Source organism: Sapajus apella, unplaced genomic scaffold, assembly GCF_009761245.1.
Source record: "Sapajus apella isolate SASKATOON/1434 unplaced genomic scaffold, GSC_monkey_1.0 scaffold257, whole genome shotgun sequence".
Taxonomy (NCBI): Eukaryota; Metazoa; Chordata; class Mammalia; order Primates; family Cebidae; genus Sapajus; species Sapajus apella.
Window position 1 is genome coordinate 126,262 of NW_022437197.1, and position 21,360 is coordinate 147,621.

The 21,360-nt window shown below is 35.6% G+C and overlaps 1 protein-coding gene and 1 pseudogene across 2 annotated transcripts in view; both read right to left on the minus strand.

The window, feature by feature from the left end:
- The window catches only part of NLK (nemo like kinase), a 157,761-nt gene that overhangs the window by 59,782 nt on the left and 76,619 nt on the right, over positions 1-21,360 (minus strand). For both annotated transcript variants that reach the window (XM_032271871.1, XM_032271870.1), the window contains exons 2-3: positions 15,048-15,177; positions 5,257-5,312 (exon numbers count right to left, since the gene is read on the minus strand). In XM_032271871.1, the coding sequence (XP_032127762.1) occupies positions 5,257-5,312; positions 15,048-15,177 (186 nt within the window). The remainder of the gene's footprint in view (positions 1-5,256; positions 5,313-15,047; positions 15,178-21,360) is intronic.
- LOC116545304 lies at positions 12,154-12,307 on the minus strand (annotated as a pseudogene).

A 21,360-nucleotide genomic window follows, 5' to 3' on the forward strand; every position in this document is an offset into this window, starting at 1 on the left:
GTAGGCAGATTTATAAAAACTTACAGTCTTGATACTGACATTTTTTAGTTGTTCCAAATAGTTATCTAAAAATGCACGGTGTTTCGAAACCCACACTAAATTTCTGGTGAGCACTGATATAATAATTTTATTATAGTTTCAGTCTCTTTTAGGAAATACATGATTAACTGTATGATACTATATACTGATACTTTTACTGTATATTTGGTTACATCAAAACGCACATAGAACTCAAATTTTCTAAAATTGTATTAACTACTATATTAGGTTTAAAAGCACCTCTGATTTAAAATGTTTGTCTATTAAAACTTGAATATATGATACATAACCCAACTTTTCTAATCTTAGAAAAAGTGTAGTGATATGGTACTGTATGCATAGTGGATAAATACTTATGATTATTTCTTTTCCCTCACAACTTAATATAAAAATATATATTTCTGACTTGATGTACTGACCCATTCAACTAAATATTAAAAAACCCATTGGATGCATAATATACTAATAACTTGCCCAAAACAACAGAACTTCATACAGATCTCAAAATTAGTTTCTTAAAAGCATAATTCCATGATCACTTATTTAAAATTCAAAATATTATCTAAAGTCTGTAGACATAATAATCCTCCAAATTAAAAATCATCTAAAACCATTTGTAATGCATGTGCCGTATTTCTGAGATACTACAGAGGGAGCTACTGACATAGATAATAAAGTATGCTGAATTGATATAGTAACTGGAGGTCCTATTAATCTTTAATCTTTTTATGTTTTAGGTAATATGTTTTTTATTTTTCAAGGAGAAAAATGAGAGTAAGGAAACTGAAGGGTTTTTTTTTTGCTTTGCCTACAGCAAATTTATTTGTATTAAAAACACATGGCTGGGTGTGGTGGCTCACACCTATAATCCCAGCACTTTGGGAGGCCAAGGCGGGTAGATCACCTAAGGTCAGAAGTTTGAGAACAGGCTGGCCAACATGGTGAAACATGGTCTACGTTAAAATACAAAATTAGCTGGGCATGGTGGTGCGCTCCTGTAATCCCAGCTACTTGGGAGGCTGAGGCAGGAGAATCTCTTGAGCCTAGGAGGTGGAGGCTGCAGTGAGCCGAGACTGCGCCATTGCATTCCAGCCTGGGCAACAAAGAGCAAAACTCCATCTTAAAACAAACAAAACAAACAAAAAAACACAGGACACAGAAAAATTCCCATTTAGGACATTAAAACAATCAGCAGCAAAGGCAGAGCATATATGTAACTAAGGTATTTCTTACATTTTCATTTAATAGTTGTTCTATAATACAACTTTTCAGTATCTTATATTCCAAGCTAAATCATTCCTTCCTAAAAAGTTTTTATAATCCTGTGGCCACTATAGGTATGATTCATTTTTATGTTAAAAGAATTCAGTTTTTTCCAGTTGACACCACTACTGGAAAAAGCTTAACGTTTTTTCTATGCGCGATTCTACATATAGCTAAGAATTATAAGGCAGAAAACAGAAGACTACTGAAGTTTTAGGTTTGAAAGATTGGATTTTTCCATCCGTAATCAGCTGATTACTGTGAGAGTAAAGTGTCAATTTTTTAACCTGAAGCTAAAAAATTAAGTGACATAAGATGAAATAAAGAAACATTTAAGTAAACGGTATACCAGAGGGTTCCACGAATATTTTATGACAAAAGCTCTTTCCTTAAACATCTGTGAACAATCTTGAGAAGGAAAATTTCATAGAAACATCCTAACTAATAAAATGGGTTGAAATTTGCTACCAACAGCTCCTAAGCCACCTATACCACTCATGGTTTTAAACCCTAACTATGCTAACTTTCCCTCTGTTCTGTAAGTATGTGAAATAATGATGAATCAGAGATCTCCTGACTGATATAATTTTTGATTAAATTATGGTCAATTAATAAGTGATTGAAAACTTTTATCTTAAAGAAGCACATACAGAGTTTTCAAACCAAGTACCAAAATTAATGCCTGATATAAACAATATGTGCCTGAACTGTAAGGCAGAAAATGGATATAATGAATTAACTAAGTGTTCAATGAAGAGAACCTAAATATATGTGGCATTTATTCAATATACCCATATTCACCAATTATCTTACATGGAAATGTTCTTTCCTCACATAGGGCCTATGTGCAGCAGTAAAGGGTTAACTCAGCAGACCTGAGCCGTCCAAATGCTGCACATTCCAAAAGTCTTCGGGACTGGCCCCTGGCTTCTAGGAAGTAACCTTTGGGCCACTGTAATATCCACTTGATAACAGTATCTTAGTATACCTGGGGCTTTGGCCATGCCAGATAGTTTATGCTAACAGTATGATTTACAGTGAATATCTGTCTGCCTGGGGCCTCAGGCTATGCTGTATTCGTTTGACCTCTGGAGTAGAAGGGAAAAAGGAGGGCTGGAGACTCAGTAGCTAAGGTCAGTCACATGGATGCTCCATGCCTATGTGACTGACTCACAATAAAAACCCTTAACACCAAGGCTCACGTAAACTTCCCTAGTTGGCAACATTTGCCCATGTTGCCATATATCATTGCTGGAGAATTATCCCAAAGGACGAAGGGAACCTCATGCCAGGCCCTTTAAATTGTTTTCCTTTCTTGATTTTAGTCTGTATGTTTTTGCTACAATAAACTGTAACCATGAGAACAACAGCTTTTCTGAGTTCTTTGAGTTCTTCTAGTGAATCACTGGACCTGAGGGTGGTCTTGGGAACCCCCAACACAAGCTAAAATATAGCAAAATTCATATTTAATAAAGGAAATTTCTTCTAATTTCAAGGTTTGGTTTCAGCAACTTCATTTCCAAAGAGACAGAAACAGCACTAAACACTAATGGGAATGCTTTCTACCATATGGATTTCCTTCCCACCAACTAAAAGGAATAAAGAGGGGTATCTCCTGGCCAGGTATAAGAAGGTATTTCTGTTGAATAAAACAAGTGGTGATCCATTCCCACCAGCTCTCTCCTTTTCTCCAATGAGAACAGGTAATCTTCAGGAAGTCTATGAAATGCAATCATTAATGCCTTCTTAGTTGCTACGGCTGACCTACAGTTGAGGAGAAAAGAACTTTCTCAATTCTTCTACCCTTAGGTTAATTTTGTACTTTTAAAGTAAGGGTTTGTCAGAACCATCTGGCCAGGCTTCAAGTTTCAGCTATACAAAGACATTTCTTGTCAGCCAGGAACCAGTCAAGGGACAGTCTTTTTCTTTGGAATGTCCAGAGCCAAAGTATCCCAAGTCCACTGAGCTAACCCTTCACTGAATAAAAGGATTAACTCCATAAAGGATTTGTGGATTAAAACATAACCAAGGATTACAGTTTCCCCTCAGTATCCAAGGGGGATTGGTTCCAGGACCCCTGAGGATATAAAAATCCACAGATGCTCAAGTCCCTTATATAAAATAATGTGGTATTTGCATATAGCCTGCATATAACGCTCTGTATGTTTTAAATCATTTCTAAATTACTTATAATGCATAATAAAATATAAATACTATATAAATAGTTGTTATATTGGTTTTTAATTTGTATCACTTTTTTGGGGGGAAGGGGAGTAGGGACTCACTCTGTCCCCCAGACTATAGTGCAGTGGTGTGATCATAGCTCACTGCAGCCTCAACCTCCCAGGCTCAGCTAATCCTTCTGCCTCAGCCTCTTGAGAAGCTGGGACTACAGGCATGTGCCACTACACTCAGCTAATTTTTTTTATTTTTGGTAGAGACAAGGTCTTGCTATGTTGCCTAGGCTGGTCTCCAACTCCTAAGCTAAAGCGATCTGCCCACCCTGCCTCAGCCTCCCAAAGTGCTGGGAATACAGGTGTGAGCCACTATGCCCAGCTATATTACTTTTTATTTTTTCCAAGTATTTTCCATCCATGGATGCAATTTCACATCTATGAAGGCTGACTAGCATTCAAGAGCTTTTGGTTTATCAGATCAAAACAGCCCAGCAGTGTTGAACCGTGACAATTCTATTATTACATAAGGTTTCCCAAATCCTTAGCCAGCTTAGTCTTAATTGTTCCTATTTTCTAAGGAAGTTATCAAAGATAACTGTCTCACACGGAATTACAAATGAGATTTTCATTACCTCACTGGTGACTCAGAAAAAGTATCTCACTATTATATTGGTTTCCATTCTGAATCGTAGGCCTAAAGTATCAATAAAAAGGCCTGAAGTTTGAATAAAGTATACTGTCATGAATTTACCAGTATCAATGACTTAGGATTCCCCGTCTTTTATTTAAAGCTTTACCAAGTTAAATGTGGAATGGAAACTGATGACACTTTGCCCAGGAATGTCAGAGACGTTAACTTATGTCTCAATTTTTTTCATCCACTGTCCCAGGAGCTATTACCATGTATTATTTTATTATTACCATGGAGCTATCACCAGCCATTATTTTATTATTTTATAGTTCATTATTATTCACAATGTCTAACTTACTATTTTTAAACACTAACAGTAGTAACAGGAGAATGTTAAGGTCTCTATCCTGAGAATCACATAGGCAAGGGCTGAAAGCAAGACTACATAGTCAGAATACCTGGAACCAAATCTCCATCCTGACACTTAATAGCTCTGTAATCTTGGTCAAGTTTCTTACCTTTTGTGCCTCAATTTCCTCTTCTGTAACAAGGGAATAATCATAATACCTTCCCCAGAGAATTTTTGTAGGGGTTAAATAAACTTATATGTGTAAAGAGCTTAGAATTGTGCCTGGGATCTGATAAAAACTATGTAAGTACTGGCTATTATGTCAATATCATCACTAGCACCACCATCATTCTAAGGAACATAAGACAACTTAACTTACATTAGTTCTATAATTTTTATCTTACCCCACATGTTATAAGAAAGGGCAGTATTACTCTCTGAACTGACAGGCAGCTGTTGTATAGCAGTAAAAGCACTTTCCTGGGTGCTATTACAACACAGCTGCCCCAGTAGTTTCATCTGCAAAATGGGGATGGTAATAATCTATCTCATAGGACCGTGTGGGGATTAAATATCTGTTCAGATGTTCTGTTCTGTGGCATCACCACACAAAATATGTTAATAATACTGAGCTCTGCCAGACACTTAGGATTTCAAAATTACCTGGTTCCAGGTACTCAATCACTTCTGCAAGGATGAGATTTAAAATACTTGAAGGCATGAACCCCAAAAGGTGCTAGAAGAATAAATTAATTTTAAAAATTGTCCCCTTCTTTCACATTCCCTGGTTAGGATACATTTCTTCAAAATAGTCAATGTGTGGAGGTTGGAGTATGTCAAGGGCAGAGAGTACCTGAGAAAAGGAAAAAAAAAAAGTCAAATTTAGAGAACTAAAAAGGAAACAAAACTCAGCATAAATGCAAATAAATACTAACGACTCTTTAATGAATTAAAGCTTACTTACAATTGCTCACTGAAATTAATTAAATTTACCTGTCAGGAAACACAATCTTAACCATTAAGATGGATTAGTAAACTTACTATCCAAAAGATTTACAAAATGAGAGAGGCAATTGGGTTATACCATATACTACCAAAATCCCTGTACAGGAGAGTTTTTGAAATGAATGCCCTATTTGAAATAATCAATGTTGCTCTAAGAGTCACATCTCATCCTTTATTCCTCTGTTCAACAAATCTTTACTATGTGCATTCTACTTGGCAAGCACTAAGCTTTCAGGTTATCCTGTTGAACAAAATAGGCATCATCTCTGCTCTCGAGGCTAGAGAAAAGGCAAGTACTAAACAAATAGTTACAGATATGTAATTACAACATCTATTACTATGGAGGAAAAATATAAAGAAGGGTGGAGAGAAAAAGCTTCCCTGAAGTAACACTACTCTAGAATTTGAAGGTTGAGTAGGAGTTGGTCAATTGATGGACAGGCAGTGTAAAGACACTGAGGCAGATTCTAGAAACAGAAAAGCCAGTGGTTATGTAACATAGTGGGTAGGAAGAAAATAGGCTAACATAAAGTGTAAGAGGAAGACATGAAATACACTACATACGGTCTCTTTAAATCATACTAAGCATTTTCAATTTTATTCTAAGATTTGTGTAAGAAAAGAAGTCACTAGAGTAAGGAAAAAACTTGATAACTTCAAGTCCTTTATAAAACCAGCATAGTCCCTGCGTAACTTCTGCCATCAAAACATAACAAGCAACCCTGCCCCCAGCTGTCTAGCTATTCTTTTAAGACTTTGAATCTATCTTGCTATACTAATGAGAAATACCAAGCTCAAAGGACATGGAAGAAACTACTTAACAGGAAATAAAGTGTGGTACAGTTCAAATTTTATGATCTATAGCTTAGTTAAATTTTCTTTTATTACAGAGAATTTCAAACATAAAAGTGGGCAGAATAGTATAAAGAATATCCATGTAATCAATACCTGGCCTCAGTTATTCAGGCACATGAACATTCTTTGCTCTCCACATATAATTCTCAAGCATATACCAAACTTATTTTAGCCATAATCAGTAAGTATCTCTAATGAAAAAAAAAGGTTAAAAACTACAATGATCAAATCTAAAATGTAAACATTTAAAAATATCATCAAATAGTTCTCAAATTTTCCATTTTTTCAAATTTAAAAAAGTTAGTCTAAATCAGTAGCTAAATAAGATTTACATACTATGATTGTTAATCTAAAGGTTTCCCCATCATCTTTTGCGTTTCCTATTGCAATTTACATGTAGAAGAAACCCTGTTCATTTTAAAGGTTATTCTAGTTTCAACCAAGCATTGTTCTCACTATAAATTTTAAGTAAAAACTTATTTTATGTATTAAAATATCCTGTAATGAAAAATCCTCCACTCACTCTAAAGCCAGTTAGAGGCTTTTAAGTAGTTTAGATGTTTTTATAAGGAATGTTTATATTGGGAATTTTGGTATAAACAGAAAATAAGAGATTTTCCAGTTTCTTCAAAGAATAATTTTTATCATATGACAGATACGTTATTTCATTTCTATATATTTTTAAAACTATAATTAGCCAGCTATATTTCTTAAACCAATAAATTCACATAAGTTTCTCATTATGTGCCAGAACAATTTTTTAGATGAATATTTGACAATTGAGGAAGGCAGTTAGAAATTAGTGTTTTACTTGACATCTTTCGGACTCTAAACTCTGTGTCTGAGCAACACACATCCTGTCTAAGGGGGAAACAGAATGCAGAACGACAGCGTCCATTATACAAAGCCATTTTACACTTCAAATCAATCTGCTATAATTAGAGGTTATCTAGAGGAAAGTGACAACCATACATTTTAAACCTTGATAGAGAAGAATGAGGCTTTCTTACTCCATATTTGATAAGGCTTTTTTTGTAGAAAAGCCATATAAAACAGGGCTAGACATTTGCACTATAGCATTTAGCTGTGATTGTTAGTTCCAAAGGTATAATATTTTAAACTATGCCTGGAATTTTTTAAGCAACTGTTGTTTTATCCTCCTGCTCTTTCTACTCTAAAATGTTTTATCAGAGGATGGCATTCTACTGTGCTTCTAGGTGGTAAAAATAGTATTTAAACTAGAAGAAATGATCCAGGAATCTCAGAAGCAATGTAAATAAGTGAGAAGGTACAGTGTCAGAGTCTGAAACTACAGACTTCATGCCTGACACCCCATTTAAATAGCTGGAGATCCTCTATAAAACTCCACTACTATTTGAGAAAATAAAGTACATGAGATTAGCCTTAAGATGTAAATAGGTGGACACTTGTATAGACTGGCTTGTAAAGAGTTTAAACCCAAATACCACCAACTCTTCAAAGGATTTCAAATACAAAAAATGAAAGCAGACTTGTCTAATTAAAAAATAAATTACGGTTACATCTTTAAATGATAAGTCATTACCAAACACATTTCTTAACAGTATCTTTGCACATTTCACAAATCTTTTAAGAAACACACAAGAGCTCATCATTAGCTGTTTTTTAGAATTTTAACCTCCATGATGTTAGAAGATTCACTATAAACTGGTTATATAAGAAAATAGCTTAGTTTCAGACAGCCCTTTATCAATAAAATAATTAACTGTTGTGAATAATCTCAATCCTAACTGTAAAGACAAGAAATTATCTGTTCATAGAACCAACATTTAGGACTCAAAGAGCAAGATGCCTATAAGGAACGCAGTTAAATCCCATGTTAGCAAGGAGCTATTCTTTTCCCACTCTCTCCTCACAATAGATTCGAAGTCCTTTACAGTAGAGACTATGTTATTACAATTTTTTTAATAGAGTTAGAGCATAAGGCATACAAATCCTGAGTATAACTTGATGAATTTTTATACACACACATATTTCCATGTAAACACCACCCAGATTAAGAAATTAAGCATTTTCAATCCCCTAGAAAACCCCTTTGCCCTTTTTTCAGTCAAAACCCATCCTGGAACTGTTTTTACTTCTGTCACCAAAGATTCATTTTGCTTGCTCTTGAACTTTACACAAACTGCATAGTAAAGAGTGAAGTCTTTTGTGTGCAGATTCTTTCATTTACTGTTACGCCTATGAGCGTTATCCATGTTCCTGTGTGAATCAGTGGTTCATCCTTTTTGGTGATGTGCAGTGTGCTATTATTCAACTGGACTATATCACAAAGTACTTATCCAGAGTGCTGTTGGCAGACCTTTGTACTATTTCCAATTTCTAGCTATTATGTATAATGCTGCTATGAATATTCTTGTACACTCTTTTGGTAAATATATGCATTCATTTCTCTTGAGTGTATACTAAATAGAATTGCTGGGTCATTGGGTAGGTGTATATTTAGGTTTAGTACAAATTGCCAGTTTTCTGTAGTAGTTTTATAAATTTATCCTCTCACTAGCAATGGATTAGAGTTTTAATTGATCTACATCCTTGCCAACAGTTGGTATTGTCAGTGTTTTTAATTTTAGCCAGTCTGTTGGGTTTGTAGTGTTAACTCAATGTCATTTTAATTTACATTTCTCTGATGACTAATGACTTTGAACACTTTGATATGTTATCCTCTTTTGTGAAATTTTTCATTAAGTCTTTGGGCAAAACATTTTGAATTATAGAAGCTCTTTATATGATATTTAGATGTATACTTCACGTCTGAAAAATATCAAGTAAAACACTTACTTCTATTTGTCTTCTTCAAACACTGAACAATTTTACTTTAAAAATTGTTCTAGCCCATAACATATCTGAAAACAAGTATTTTGTTTGATATATGTCTGAGGTCTGTCTTTTCATTCTCTTAACTTTTGATGAACATTTAGTTCTTAACATTAATGTTAATGGTAATTAACATTAATGGTGTCCAATTTAACAGATTTTTATGGCTAATGTTTTACCTGTTCAGTTAAAACATCTTTGCTTATCTCAGTCACGAAGATATTTGCCTATGTTTTATTCTAGAAGTTTTACTATTTTACCTTTCACATTTAAGTCTATGATCCATTTTGAATTAATTTATGTATATGGCTAAGATTAATTTTTTAAATATGGATATCTCAGGGACTCAGAACTGTTTATTGAAATGGTCATCCATTCCCCACTGGATTACAGTGGCACTTCTCTTGCAAATCAGGTGAACATACATGTGGTACACCAGTTCACAAATTTTCTATTCTGTTCCATTCATCTATTTGTCTCTCCTTGCTCCATATCTTGTGCTTTATACCTTCTGTTGCTCAATACCTGGGATTTAGTCTCAATATCAGACAACAGTCTCAATATAAATTTCTAACTTTGCTCAACCTCTTTAAGATTGTCTGGACTATTTTAGATCTTGTGCATTTCCGTAAGTTTTAGAATGTTGTCAATTTCCATACATATATATACATAAAACGCTGCTGGGACTGTGATTAGGATTACACTAAAATGTACTTGACAAGAAAAGACCTATCAATCACATTGAGTCTTCCAATTGGACGTGGGAGATTGTATTATTTTAAATGTGTTAATAATCTGCCCAGAACCACAAACTTTAGGCACACAGCAAACAAAACCAAATTCCCTGAAAAGTAACCTACCTCTACAGCATCCTTTGCTTTTTCCAACTCCTCAGTGGCTGAACAGTTAGTATTAGTTAGCACTTAGTATTACTAATGTCTGAACAGCATGTCTATATTGAGAGATAGGCCATTAACTGTTTTTCCCATATTGTATGATTCTGTAACCTACTTATGAGCTGAAAGAGGTGTTGTTTGAGTTAGGTCAGACTATTCAAAGGAAAATGAATGATGCTTCTTTGTCTCATTCTAGCCCTCTCTGGAGCACTCCAGAGCTAGGACAAGAAAAAATAACCCCAAGAGAGAGTTATCATTCCAGGATCTTAGATTTCTTTTATTTCTGTCATTTTCATTCACTCACTCACTCTTCAAATAGACTGGCTACCTACTGTATACTTAGTGTTATTGTCTAAAGACAAGAAAAATGTCGAAGACATGTGTTACAGGGGCTCTTGGCAGGAATCAACAGACCCTAAGGGGGCTTTGGAGGACAAGTGAAAGCCTAAAATGACATTAAAACTGTATATATGTGTATTTTTCCAAGAGAAGACTGAGAGCTTTCATCCCAAAGGAGTACAAGATCTAAAAAACCTCAATCATCACTTTCCCTGCTGATCATATGACAACTATGCAAGTATATACACACAAGCACAAGAGCATAGGTGCACAGAGAGAAGATTCTGCCAGATTTTACAAAAGCTCAGACAGATACTACTTACAAGCCTAAACACCAATTTTTAGAAAGCTAAGCCCATTTCTGTTTTCCCAAGTTGCTTCAAGGTAAATGTATTCTTTAAGATGAAGTAGCTACTCGTGTGTGTGTGTGTGTGTGTGTGTGTGCGCGCGCGCGCGTATGTGAGTAAAAATTCATTCAGATCACCTGAAATCAATGAATTTGATAGAGCGACTTTGAAGTTTCCTTTCAAAAGAAAATCCAAGGCTTTGTTGCTATTCTCTGATACATAAAAAGCCATCCAAATTAAAATCCAACCTTCCAAAATGACCAAAATCTTTCTAAATGCCATTTTTATCATGACATTCCTTCGTTCTTCAATCAAATCTTGTTCTCAAAAGGCTCATATTAATATTTTCCTTCTGTGTTTGACGCATCTTTGAGTTTCTAAGTCCACAATAATTTCTCTCTTTTCCTTAATATTATGGTAGTTGCCTGCCACCTGAGAAGCTTTAAAAAAAAAAAAATCACAGATACCTGGGCCTCAACCCCAGAGATTACAATTTAGTAGGTGTAAGGTGAGACCCATGAATCTGTGTTTTAAGGGCCCCCTCTTCAGGGAATCTTTGAATGCATTTCTAGGTTTTGGTTGTCCAGCTCTTTGCTATGCACACAGCTGTCCTGCCTTAATATTTAACCACACAGGCAACCCTCCCACAGTACTTTTACCATAGTATTTACCACATCATGAAAGTCATTACAACTACTTCAAAGTAAAAACCCCAGAAGCTAATGTAGTTTAGGCATATAGGATGTGCACAATAAATGTTTGCTGAATTAATGAACATGGGCTCTAGAGCAAGACAGATTTACAGTCCAATCTGTGCCACCTTAACCTTGGGCAAGTTACTTAACTCCAAGCCTCTGGTTCGTCCTCCATAAAGTAGGGTTAACAAGCCCTATCTGACAAGATTTTTAAGGAGTAAATGAATTAATATATGTAAAGCATCTAGCAATCTCTGGACACACAGCAATATGTATTAAACATATCCCTTCAAAAAGTAAGTGATTTAAGCCTTTATGGTATCCTCCACATGACCTAGCACTGCACTTCTTACATAGGACACAATAAATAAACATTTGCTGCCTTAACTAGATCAAATAACAGTTGCTTCTTAGATAGGCATTCCACACATACTAGGTATGCTGGCCCTGAGATCCTTTTGGAAATAGATCTCAAAGACAGCAGAAATCCATTATATATAAAACAGTGGTGCTGTGCCAGCTTCAACTATGTGGCTCGCTTTCAAGCACTTTCACAGATGTCACAGGCACTCTTCTATGATACAGGTCAGCAGCTCCAAACAGTGGTTATGTGTGTGTTGAACACACATTATATGCATTAAAAAATTTAATTTCTGCAACAACCATATATAGTTTGTTTTGTTTTTTAAAAATTAAGAGACCAGGGGAGAGCATGAATGAAGTTCCCCAGTACCACAAATTATGCAGTTGAGTTTCCCACATTTGGGGAAATCACGGGGGTCAGTGCATCCAGAGTGCAATGCCCTGGGAAAACCATCTTCGTGATCACGGTGCCTCCCCTTCCAGGTTAAGTATGCCATATACAGTTTTTTAAATGCTTTTACCATGCCTGCTTTGAAAATGAAAAACTTAAAGCTTGGAGAAATTAAGGTCCAACACACACCAGTAAAAAATAGTAGAACCAAAATTCAAACCTAGTTCTGACTTCAAAGTACAGCTCTTGGACGCTATATTAGAATTGGTTGTATGTTTTAATTGGTGTGATTTTCAGTTTTATTTCTTAACACTACTCCCTCTGATACTGTCTTTATAACTTAATTAGTTACTAGGAATAAGTCACGAGCAAAAAATACCAACTGGACAAACAGCAGCTTATTACACAATCCCTCCTTTATAGAAGAGGCCAAGATTGGTCTGAATATAGTAAGCCATTGACATCATTATTAAGCAAATTTCTTTTTTCTTTGTCTTTCTATTTTTTTTTAAGATGGTGTCTCACTCTGTGCCCAGGCTGGAGTGCAGTGTCATGATCTTGGCTCACTGCAACCTCTGCCTCCAGGCTCAAGCGATCCTCCTACCTCAGCCTCCTGAGTAGCTGGGACTATAGGTGTGTGCCACCACACCTAGCTAATTTTTTATTTTTTGTAGAGACAGGGTTTTGCCATGTTGTCCAGGTTGGTCTTGAACTCCTGGACTCAATGATCCAGCTGCCTTGGTCTCCCAAAGTGCTGGGATTACAGGCACGAGCCACTGCACACAGCCCCAAGTAAGGAAATTTCTGACGCCACCCTTGAAATATTTTTTCATCATGGATACCTTTACTTGAGTCTCTGACAATGAAAGAAGTTCTGCACTCTTTGATGCTGAGGTGACACACTAAGACAAAGTCAAGAAATAGAACTAGACATCATTCTAAATTATTTCTAAAATCTGAGGAACTGGTTGTAAAATAGCAACTCAAGTGGTATTTTGTGTGTGTGGTTTTTTTCTTTTAAGAGATGGAATCCCACTCTGTACCCAGTGCAGTGCAGTGCAGTGCACTGAAGTGCAGTGGTGTGATACTAACTCACTGCAACCTTGAACTCCTGGGCTCACATGATCTTCCCACCTCAGCCTCCCAAATAGCTGAGACTAAAGATATATACTACCACACTCAGCTAATATAAAAAACTTTCCTCTTTAGAGATGAGGTCTCATGATGTTGTTCAGGCTGGTCTTGAACTCTTGGACTCAAGTGATCCTACCACCTCAGCCTTCTGAGTAGCTAGGATTACAGATGCAGCCATTGTCCCTGGCTTCAAGTGGTATTTTGAAATGTATTAAAACAAACATATTGCTAGGCAGTTCCAATTGACTAAAACACAGCAATACATTTTTTAAAAATTTAAGGAAAGAGAATTTCAAGAGGAATAATTAATAAAATGAAATACGTCAAACCAGGGAGCTTTGAGTGAACCATATGGTAAATTTCATACTCCCAGTTTTAACAAATACCTCAAACATTTGCAAATTAGCTTCTTAAAGTGAGACCAAAACTCTGGCCAAAGTTCTAAAGTTTTTTGTGCAAATAAACACTCAGACTCACAAGAAATCATAATTTTTTTCTGATAAAGTTTTCATTATGGCAATTAAAATAGGATAGGTTGAGTACTATGTAAAGAACTTGAGGCAGTTTTTCTTTTCACATGAAACTGAAAACAGATTCTAATGCTGGCAACTTCCAGGTAAAATTTACATGTATCGAATTTTTAATTAAAGGTTAGTTAAAGGGAAGCTCTGTCAAAGCACAATAAGTCTATTTGTTTGTAAGTCTTCACATCTCTAAACACAGCCATAAACAAACTAGCCTATGTAACCTTAAGGGATATACTATTTTTATAGGATAAACTGTTTCCCATGTCTCTAACATAATCTCTGATTAAAAGTATTAACAGATAAAGATAAGACACTTAAAATCAAGGGTCAATTATTTCCACTTAAATCTCTCACTAAATAAATCACTACACTCTATTTTTGTGTTGAATATTAGTATTATTCCTCAGCTAAATATCAATATTGGCTTTGCATCGATCAATATTTATCTGTCAATCAATCAATCTTAGAATTCACTTACAGTTGCTCTTTGTTCAGTCACAAAAAGGGTCTACTTTGTCTCAGGTTTCTAAGCCCCTCAATAAAAATTGTGGTTGTGGTTTCTTTCTATTAATAACCTATTTTCCCTACAAATACATGCTCCTTTTCTGTGGGCTTTAAACATATTTAGTAGCTTGTAGTCTTAGAATTAAAAAAGACATTCAGATTGGCAAATGAGAGTACACACCACAATTCAGAAGCCAATGTGAAACTTAATAGGTTCAATGTTTCCTGATTGGGAATTTAGAACTTATGCATGTCATACAATTCACAGTGTAATTTTCAAACCTTGAAATAAAATGCTCATAAAATATACTACCCAGGTGAGTCTAATACGCTGCTAAGGGTGAAAACCACTCATCTCAATAGTAAAAATTTAAGACAGTCATAGAGAGACATAAAGAGTATATATGAAAGGAAAGCAAAGCACTGAAAGACTACAGCTTAGAAAACTTTTTGTGTGTGCACACCTCTTTTAGTAAGAATGTATGAATTAGAAGCCTATCGATAAGTATTCACCTATAACCTCACCGTTGCGCTTATTGCTTTTCAGTTTGGCATAAAACTGTAGTCAATTTCCAAATTTTACTTATAGGTGTCCTTTTAAACTCTTGTTTGCTCTTTACTAATTCAATGCAGGAGGCTTAGAAAATAGTTTTCCCCAAATACCAATTTCACTTACATTATCATGCTTAAAAAAACACAACATCTTCAATTCCCGGAAGACCCTTTTGCAAGAGACCAGATTCTGGAAGACGTTGGGCATCTTTTTGAGCGCTACTCTCTTTCCATCTCTTGGATCTGTTACTGACCTAAAGAAGTAATATTTGGGGAAGAGGGAAAAAAAGACAGAGAAATCATTCCACACCTTGTTTTCCAATATTTCAGATCATGACAATATCTTTATCTTAAAACACTCAACATTATCTGCTTAATGAAGCTTAAGGTATCAGTAAGAAAGATAAAAGAGTACACACCTAAAATTAAAGAGATGTTTGGTCACCCAACTCATCTTCCATGCTTAATGGAAAAAAAAAAAAAAATCCCTGTCTAAATTTCCATAAACACTTACTCTTTCTGAGAGGTCACTTAATACATCTGAGGTAGGAGAGGTATTAGTGAGAAAGCCAGTTTAAGAATGGGAAAAAAGCAAACATACAGAATCAGCATAGATCACTAATCTGATCAAAGTCAAATCAATTTTATGCTTTATTTTCAGAACTACATTTGAGAGGGAAGACATGTTCAAACACAATTTAAATATTTTGGTTTCTTACGTATATGAACATCTTTTAGTAATACAGACTTCAATATAAGCAGCAGCTGAACAATGTCCCCTCCTTGGAAGTCTGAGTGCCAGCTTAGGGATCCCTCTAGCTCCCAAGTAATGATAACCTCATCCCTTTTATTTCCCAGCTCTTAGTGCGGTAGTTGCTTCTTGCAGTTACTATTTCTTTAATAATTGTGCCCCCCCACTTTTCTTTCCTCTCTTTTAGCCTTCTAACACCTATATAACCAATTTCCTGTATTACATTTCCCTACGTTTGAAATAGGAGTGCAGTTTCTGTTTTTCTGCCTGGACCCAGTTGATACATATTAACCAAAGCGTTAAAAGAAATATCAGGCCGGGCTCCCTGGCTCACGCCTATAATCCCAGCACTTTGGGAGGCCGAGGTGGGTGGATCACCTGAGGCCAGGCTGCCAACACGGTGAAACCCTGTCTCTACTAAAAATACAAAAATTAGCTGGGTGTGGTGGTGGGTGCCTGTAATCCCAGCTACTTGGAAGGCTGGGGTATGAGAATCACCTGAACCAGGAGGTGGCGGTTACAATGGGCCAAGATTGCACCACTGCACTCCAGCCTGGATGACAGAGTGAGACTCCGTCTCACAGAAAAAAAAAAAGGAAAGGAAAAGAAAGGAAAGGAAAGGAAAGGAAAGGAAAGGAAAGGAAAGGAAAGGAAAGGAAAGGAAAGGAAAAGAAAGGAAAAGAAAAGAAAAAAAGAAAAGAAAAGAAATATCAATAAATTGAGTATACATGGCCAACTGGTCATTTGGCAAATTGACTTTCCATGAATTAACCTAGAGCTTTTTTTTTCCTTCTACCCGTCATAGTAAGATTGGTTGTTCTGGTAGAATTTATTCCTGTTCAATTTTTTAAGCTAAATTCACGCCTAACATTCTCAGCTATTATCATTCAGCCCCTGTTCTGATCATCCAATGCTCTAAGTATTTATTCCTCCTAAATTTGTGTCATTTTAAAATTTGAGGTTGGGCTCAGTGGCTTACGCCTGGGTTCCCAGCACTTTGGGAGGCCAAGGCAGGAGGATTGCCTGAGACCAGGAATTTGAGAACAGCCTGGGCAATACAGCAAGATTGTGTATTAAAAAAAAAAAAATTGATCCATGTGACATTAATGCCTCTTTTCAAGTTATAACGTTTAGAACAGGACTGAGAGTAGATCTCTGCAACAGATATCATACTAGAAATCATCAACAAGACTATCATCCAATCATTCACCTTGAGTATGGATATTTGATTACTCATTCTATGAACTACACTCAATTTCTTCATCCCGTCCATAAGGAAATCAGACACTCATCAAATTGCTTTCCCGAAAATAAAAATTCCTAGTATCTATGTATCTGTCTAAAAACCGTATCAAACTTCTTTATGGATTCATTTTAGTGATCACTACTTCCTTTTCTAAGTGCTCATGAAATGCTGAAATGATGTATTCCAGCATTTTTTTCCTCAACATGGTGCTATTTCTATTAAGTATTCTAGTATTTTTAAAAAACACGATGACTTCATTTTCTTCTACTGGCTGAAATTTTGATAAAACAATTATTATCTACTTATTATTATTATTTTTTAGAGACAGGGTCTCACTGTTACCCAGGCTGGAGTGCAGTGGTACAATCATAGCTCACTGTAGCCTGGAAATCTTGGGCTCAGGCAGTCTTCCTGCCTCAGCCTTTCTGAGTAGCTGGGACTACAGGCAATTAAGTATTAACATTTTTGAGTTTCAGTAGCTTCATATATAACTCAAGTAGGCCAGGAGACCTAACATTCATGACTGTTGCTTAAAAAATACTACCTAGGCAGGGCGCAGTGGCTCACACCTGTTAATTTAATCCCAGTACTTTGGGAGGCTGAGACAGGAGGATCACTTGAGGCCAAGAGTTTGAGACCAGCCTTGGCCACAAAGTGAGGCCCTGTCTGTATTACACTTACACACACACACACCCCAACCCAAATCTGCAATACTGATTAAAATCCACATAAACTAGAAAATCGGAGGGGACACTGATATACTGATATATTCAGACTATTAGTTTGAAGCACTTTTTTTTGTTTAAATGTACTACTTCAGTATTTAGCTAATAGGAGAGAAAAACATCAATGAAATACGGAAAAGGGAAAACTTCAGATCACACATTGTATTCAACTGTCACATCTCTTTGGTCTTCTCTAAGCTAGAAGTTACTTGGCACGTCTTTCATGACTGCCATTTTTGAAATATACAGACCAGGCTGGTTACTTTGAAGACTAGTCCTTAATTTGGGTTTGGTGTTTTCTCATGAATAGATTCAGATTACTCATTTTTGATATAAACAACAAAGGAACTGATGCCTTCTCAGTGCATCATCTCAGGAGGCACATAATGTCAATATGTCCCATTACTGATAACTTTCATCACTTGAATGAGGTGTCTGCCAGGTTACTCCACTATAAAGTTACTATTTTTTTTTCCTTTGTAACTGTATTAATATCCTATTTCTCATTGAACTTTGACCCATTAACTTTAGCATCCATTCACGATTTTTGCCTGAATCAATTGCGACGATGGTTGCCAAATGACAATTCAGCAATTTTAATATTTTTAACAGTTGGCCTGGCACGATAAATATTAGTTTCTAAACATAAGGTAAATTGATTTAACACCATGCCCTTTCCAAAGGCTTCATACAATACTTCTTCCTAACTTCTGACTACTTCTTACTGGTCACTATTATGGTGAGAAAAGCCACTAAAGGAGATAAACCTACTCCTGACAATACTTGACACAGGCTCAAGGTGAGTACTGTGTCTTATAATGTTTTAAGGTAAAATTCACAAAGCAGCATTTTATTTTATTATTCATACAAAAGCCAGTCATGCCTGTGGCTGGTAACAATCTAACTCTAATGAATGTGAATGGCAGTGCAGTAATTTCACGTCATGTTGAGTTTGTTCTCTCTTAACTTGAGGTAGCAGATGCTTTGGTTCAGCACAAACAGTACCACTGAACACAGATAAGTGTGGAACATGTTATACAGGAATTCTTTTTATTTTCTTTGTTACTCAAAGGTTTGCGGCGCTTAGTTTCTCTGCTGCTGCAATATGATGGTTATTCTAACTGCACTTGCTAATGAAGCTCCAGCTGTAGAAATAATGAACAACATTAAGGACAACTTTCTTCATTTCAGAAAAAAGGAGCCATCCTTAATGCCTACAATTCTGAAAGCAGTTGCTTTCTCTGCTAAACACTGGATGCCTTAAATAAAACAGTACTTCTGTCATTTAAACAGCCAAGTTATACTGATAGGAGTTTATTTCCTAAGTTTTAAATTAATACTTTAAACAGCATGTTAAAAATAGTTTTAAGGGTCTTGAGAAAAAATCCTTTCTTATATCTGTCCAGAGTTTATCAAAACTTCTTTGTACCCACAAATTCAACTGTTTTTCAAAAAGCCGGAAGAATCCACAAGTCATTATTCAGAGAGACACAGAGTTCATCCAAAGAGTACGATAACAAAACAGGAAGCATTTTAGATCTGTTGAGGTCATTCTGTTGAGTTTTCTTAATCCCAGAAAACTGAACATTGTCACAAATCTGCTTAAATTACTGACAAGCAGCAAAGTTGTAATGAAACAAAAGTGAAACTTATTATTGGGAATACTTTCTCAGGCACTAAAATGTCATTTAAAACATCTTTAAGTCAGCAAGAATCTCCAAGAAATTATGTTTTTCTATGTAAAGAATCCCCCATGTTTTAGCAGTTTTAAAGTTCATGTTTCTGATACATGTTTTTAGCTATTCAAAGCAAATAAATAACTTACAATAAAAAGAGTGTTTTGACTTGGTTTTAAAAAATCAGGTTCTTCTATTCACGTAAAGCTGTAATCAGTAATCCTCCATTTCTTGCTATACATACTACAATTACTATGTCAACTATACCAATGCAGTACACATCTCAGTAATAGGACCTCCTAACTAGACTCTAAAGATTTAGATTATTGCCTTTACATTTATTTTGAAATTCATTTCCTTATTTTTACTTGCATTTAGATTAATTCTGCTTCAGAAAAAAATAGCAAAATAAGGCAAAATTTTGGACAAGTCTAGGAAATGTATCCTATAGGTACCTTGGTCCTTGTTATATGTTCAAGGATACACAAGAAATTTATGTAATAAATTACAGAAGAAACAGTTTTATTTCTCACTGGTCTAACTAGAATTTTAACAGGCTATAATCTGTGTGTACTCATCATATTTATAGAGTTGTAAACAATTTAGAAGAAATCTTTCTAGGTCTCACTTCCCCCACCCAAAATGCATAAATAAAAAACAGATTCTCATTTTCTATATTTAATGTATCCTATTAGCCAAATTCTTTTCTAAGTTGTTTGTTTTGTTTATCCAAGTTTGGTAATTGTTGAGTTAGCTGTATGCATAAGAAAGAGATCCTTTCCCATTTTGTCAGAATATATAAAATGATCACAAATTTGCTAATTTATTTTACAAAGAAAAAGGGCCTTATACAATAGCTCAACCAAAGCTGTGAAACAGTTCATTCTTTTCTTCATATCCTCCTAACATTAGTCGTCAAGAGCAGCAAAATATCTATATTTGACTGAAAGAGTTAGATAAGAACTTAAACATCCTCTAACTCTGTGTTTAATGAAGTAAACACTGCAAAGATCTCAGCAGATAAGACAGCACTAGGACATTCTGATCTGCAGTGAGACACCTGAAGGTGCTGATAATGGCGGAAGGGTAAGGAGAAGGTAAGCCATCCAATGGCTGTCATTATTTATTTCAAGTACTTAGTACTAGCGAGTGAAACCTAACTCATAAGACCCCTTCAGTCCCCACCAATATGCTGGGTAAGTTAAACTGCAGCTGAAAATCATTTTATGCTAATTCTTGTGGTCTTGGGAGTACTTACTTGTTCTTTAGACCCTGAATTAATTAGTTCCATCCATACTATAGATGCTGGGGAGATACAGAGACTCTTCCTCCTGAGTCACCGTTAAATATCTCTACGAGGAGTCTGAACTGCCTGCAGGAAAACCGCCATGCTGGATTTTCTCATGTTAGAGGGTGAACATGACATAGCCCAGTCTGCCAAGTCTAGGAAGTTTTCATGGCCCACTAGCCACAGTCCTCACTTAGAAACAGACCTATGAATACTGCATGGGGAGGAAAATCAGTTAAAGGAATGAAAGAAAGGTTTCTGTGCAAAGTCACAAAGGAAAATAATTCACAACTACATCTCTCTCTTGCATTTTAACAACTTTGTCTAGGCAAGAGGCATGTACACCAAAGGCATGTAAAACTAAAACTATGTCACACAAAAATGCACTTGCTTTAAATCCCACTGATGACTACCTGAAAGATATGTGTTCGTTCAGTTATAGGAACACTAGAGGACTAGAAAAAAATTTAAATTTGATAAGTGGCAATTTTTGTTGTACATTAGGTTTATAAGCACAGAAAACACTTGAAAGAAAAAGACCGTTTATTCACATGGTAGGTTTGTAACTGAGGCTTTGCAGACGTCAAAAATATTAATGAGTTTAGAAATAAAGTTCACATCAGAAAAAAACTTTGTTCTGAATTGTCATAGAGCATACTTTAATATTGTAATGGCTAAACTAATATTTTAATAATTAATACAAAATGTGAACAATATGCTTGAAGTTAAAATCAAATTGAATATATCAATA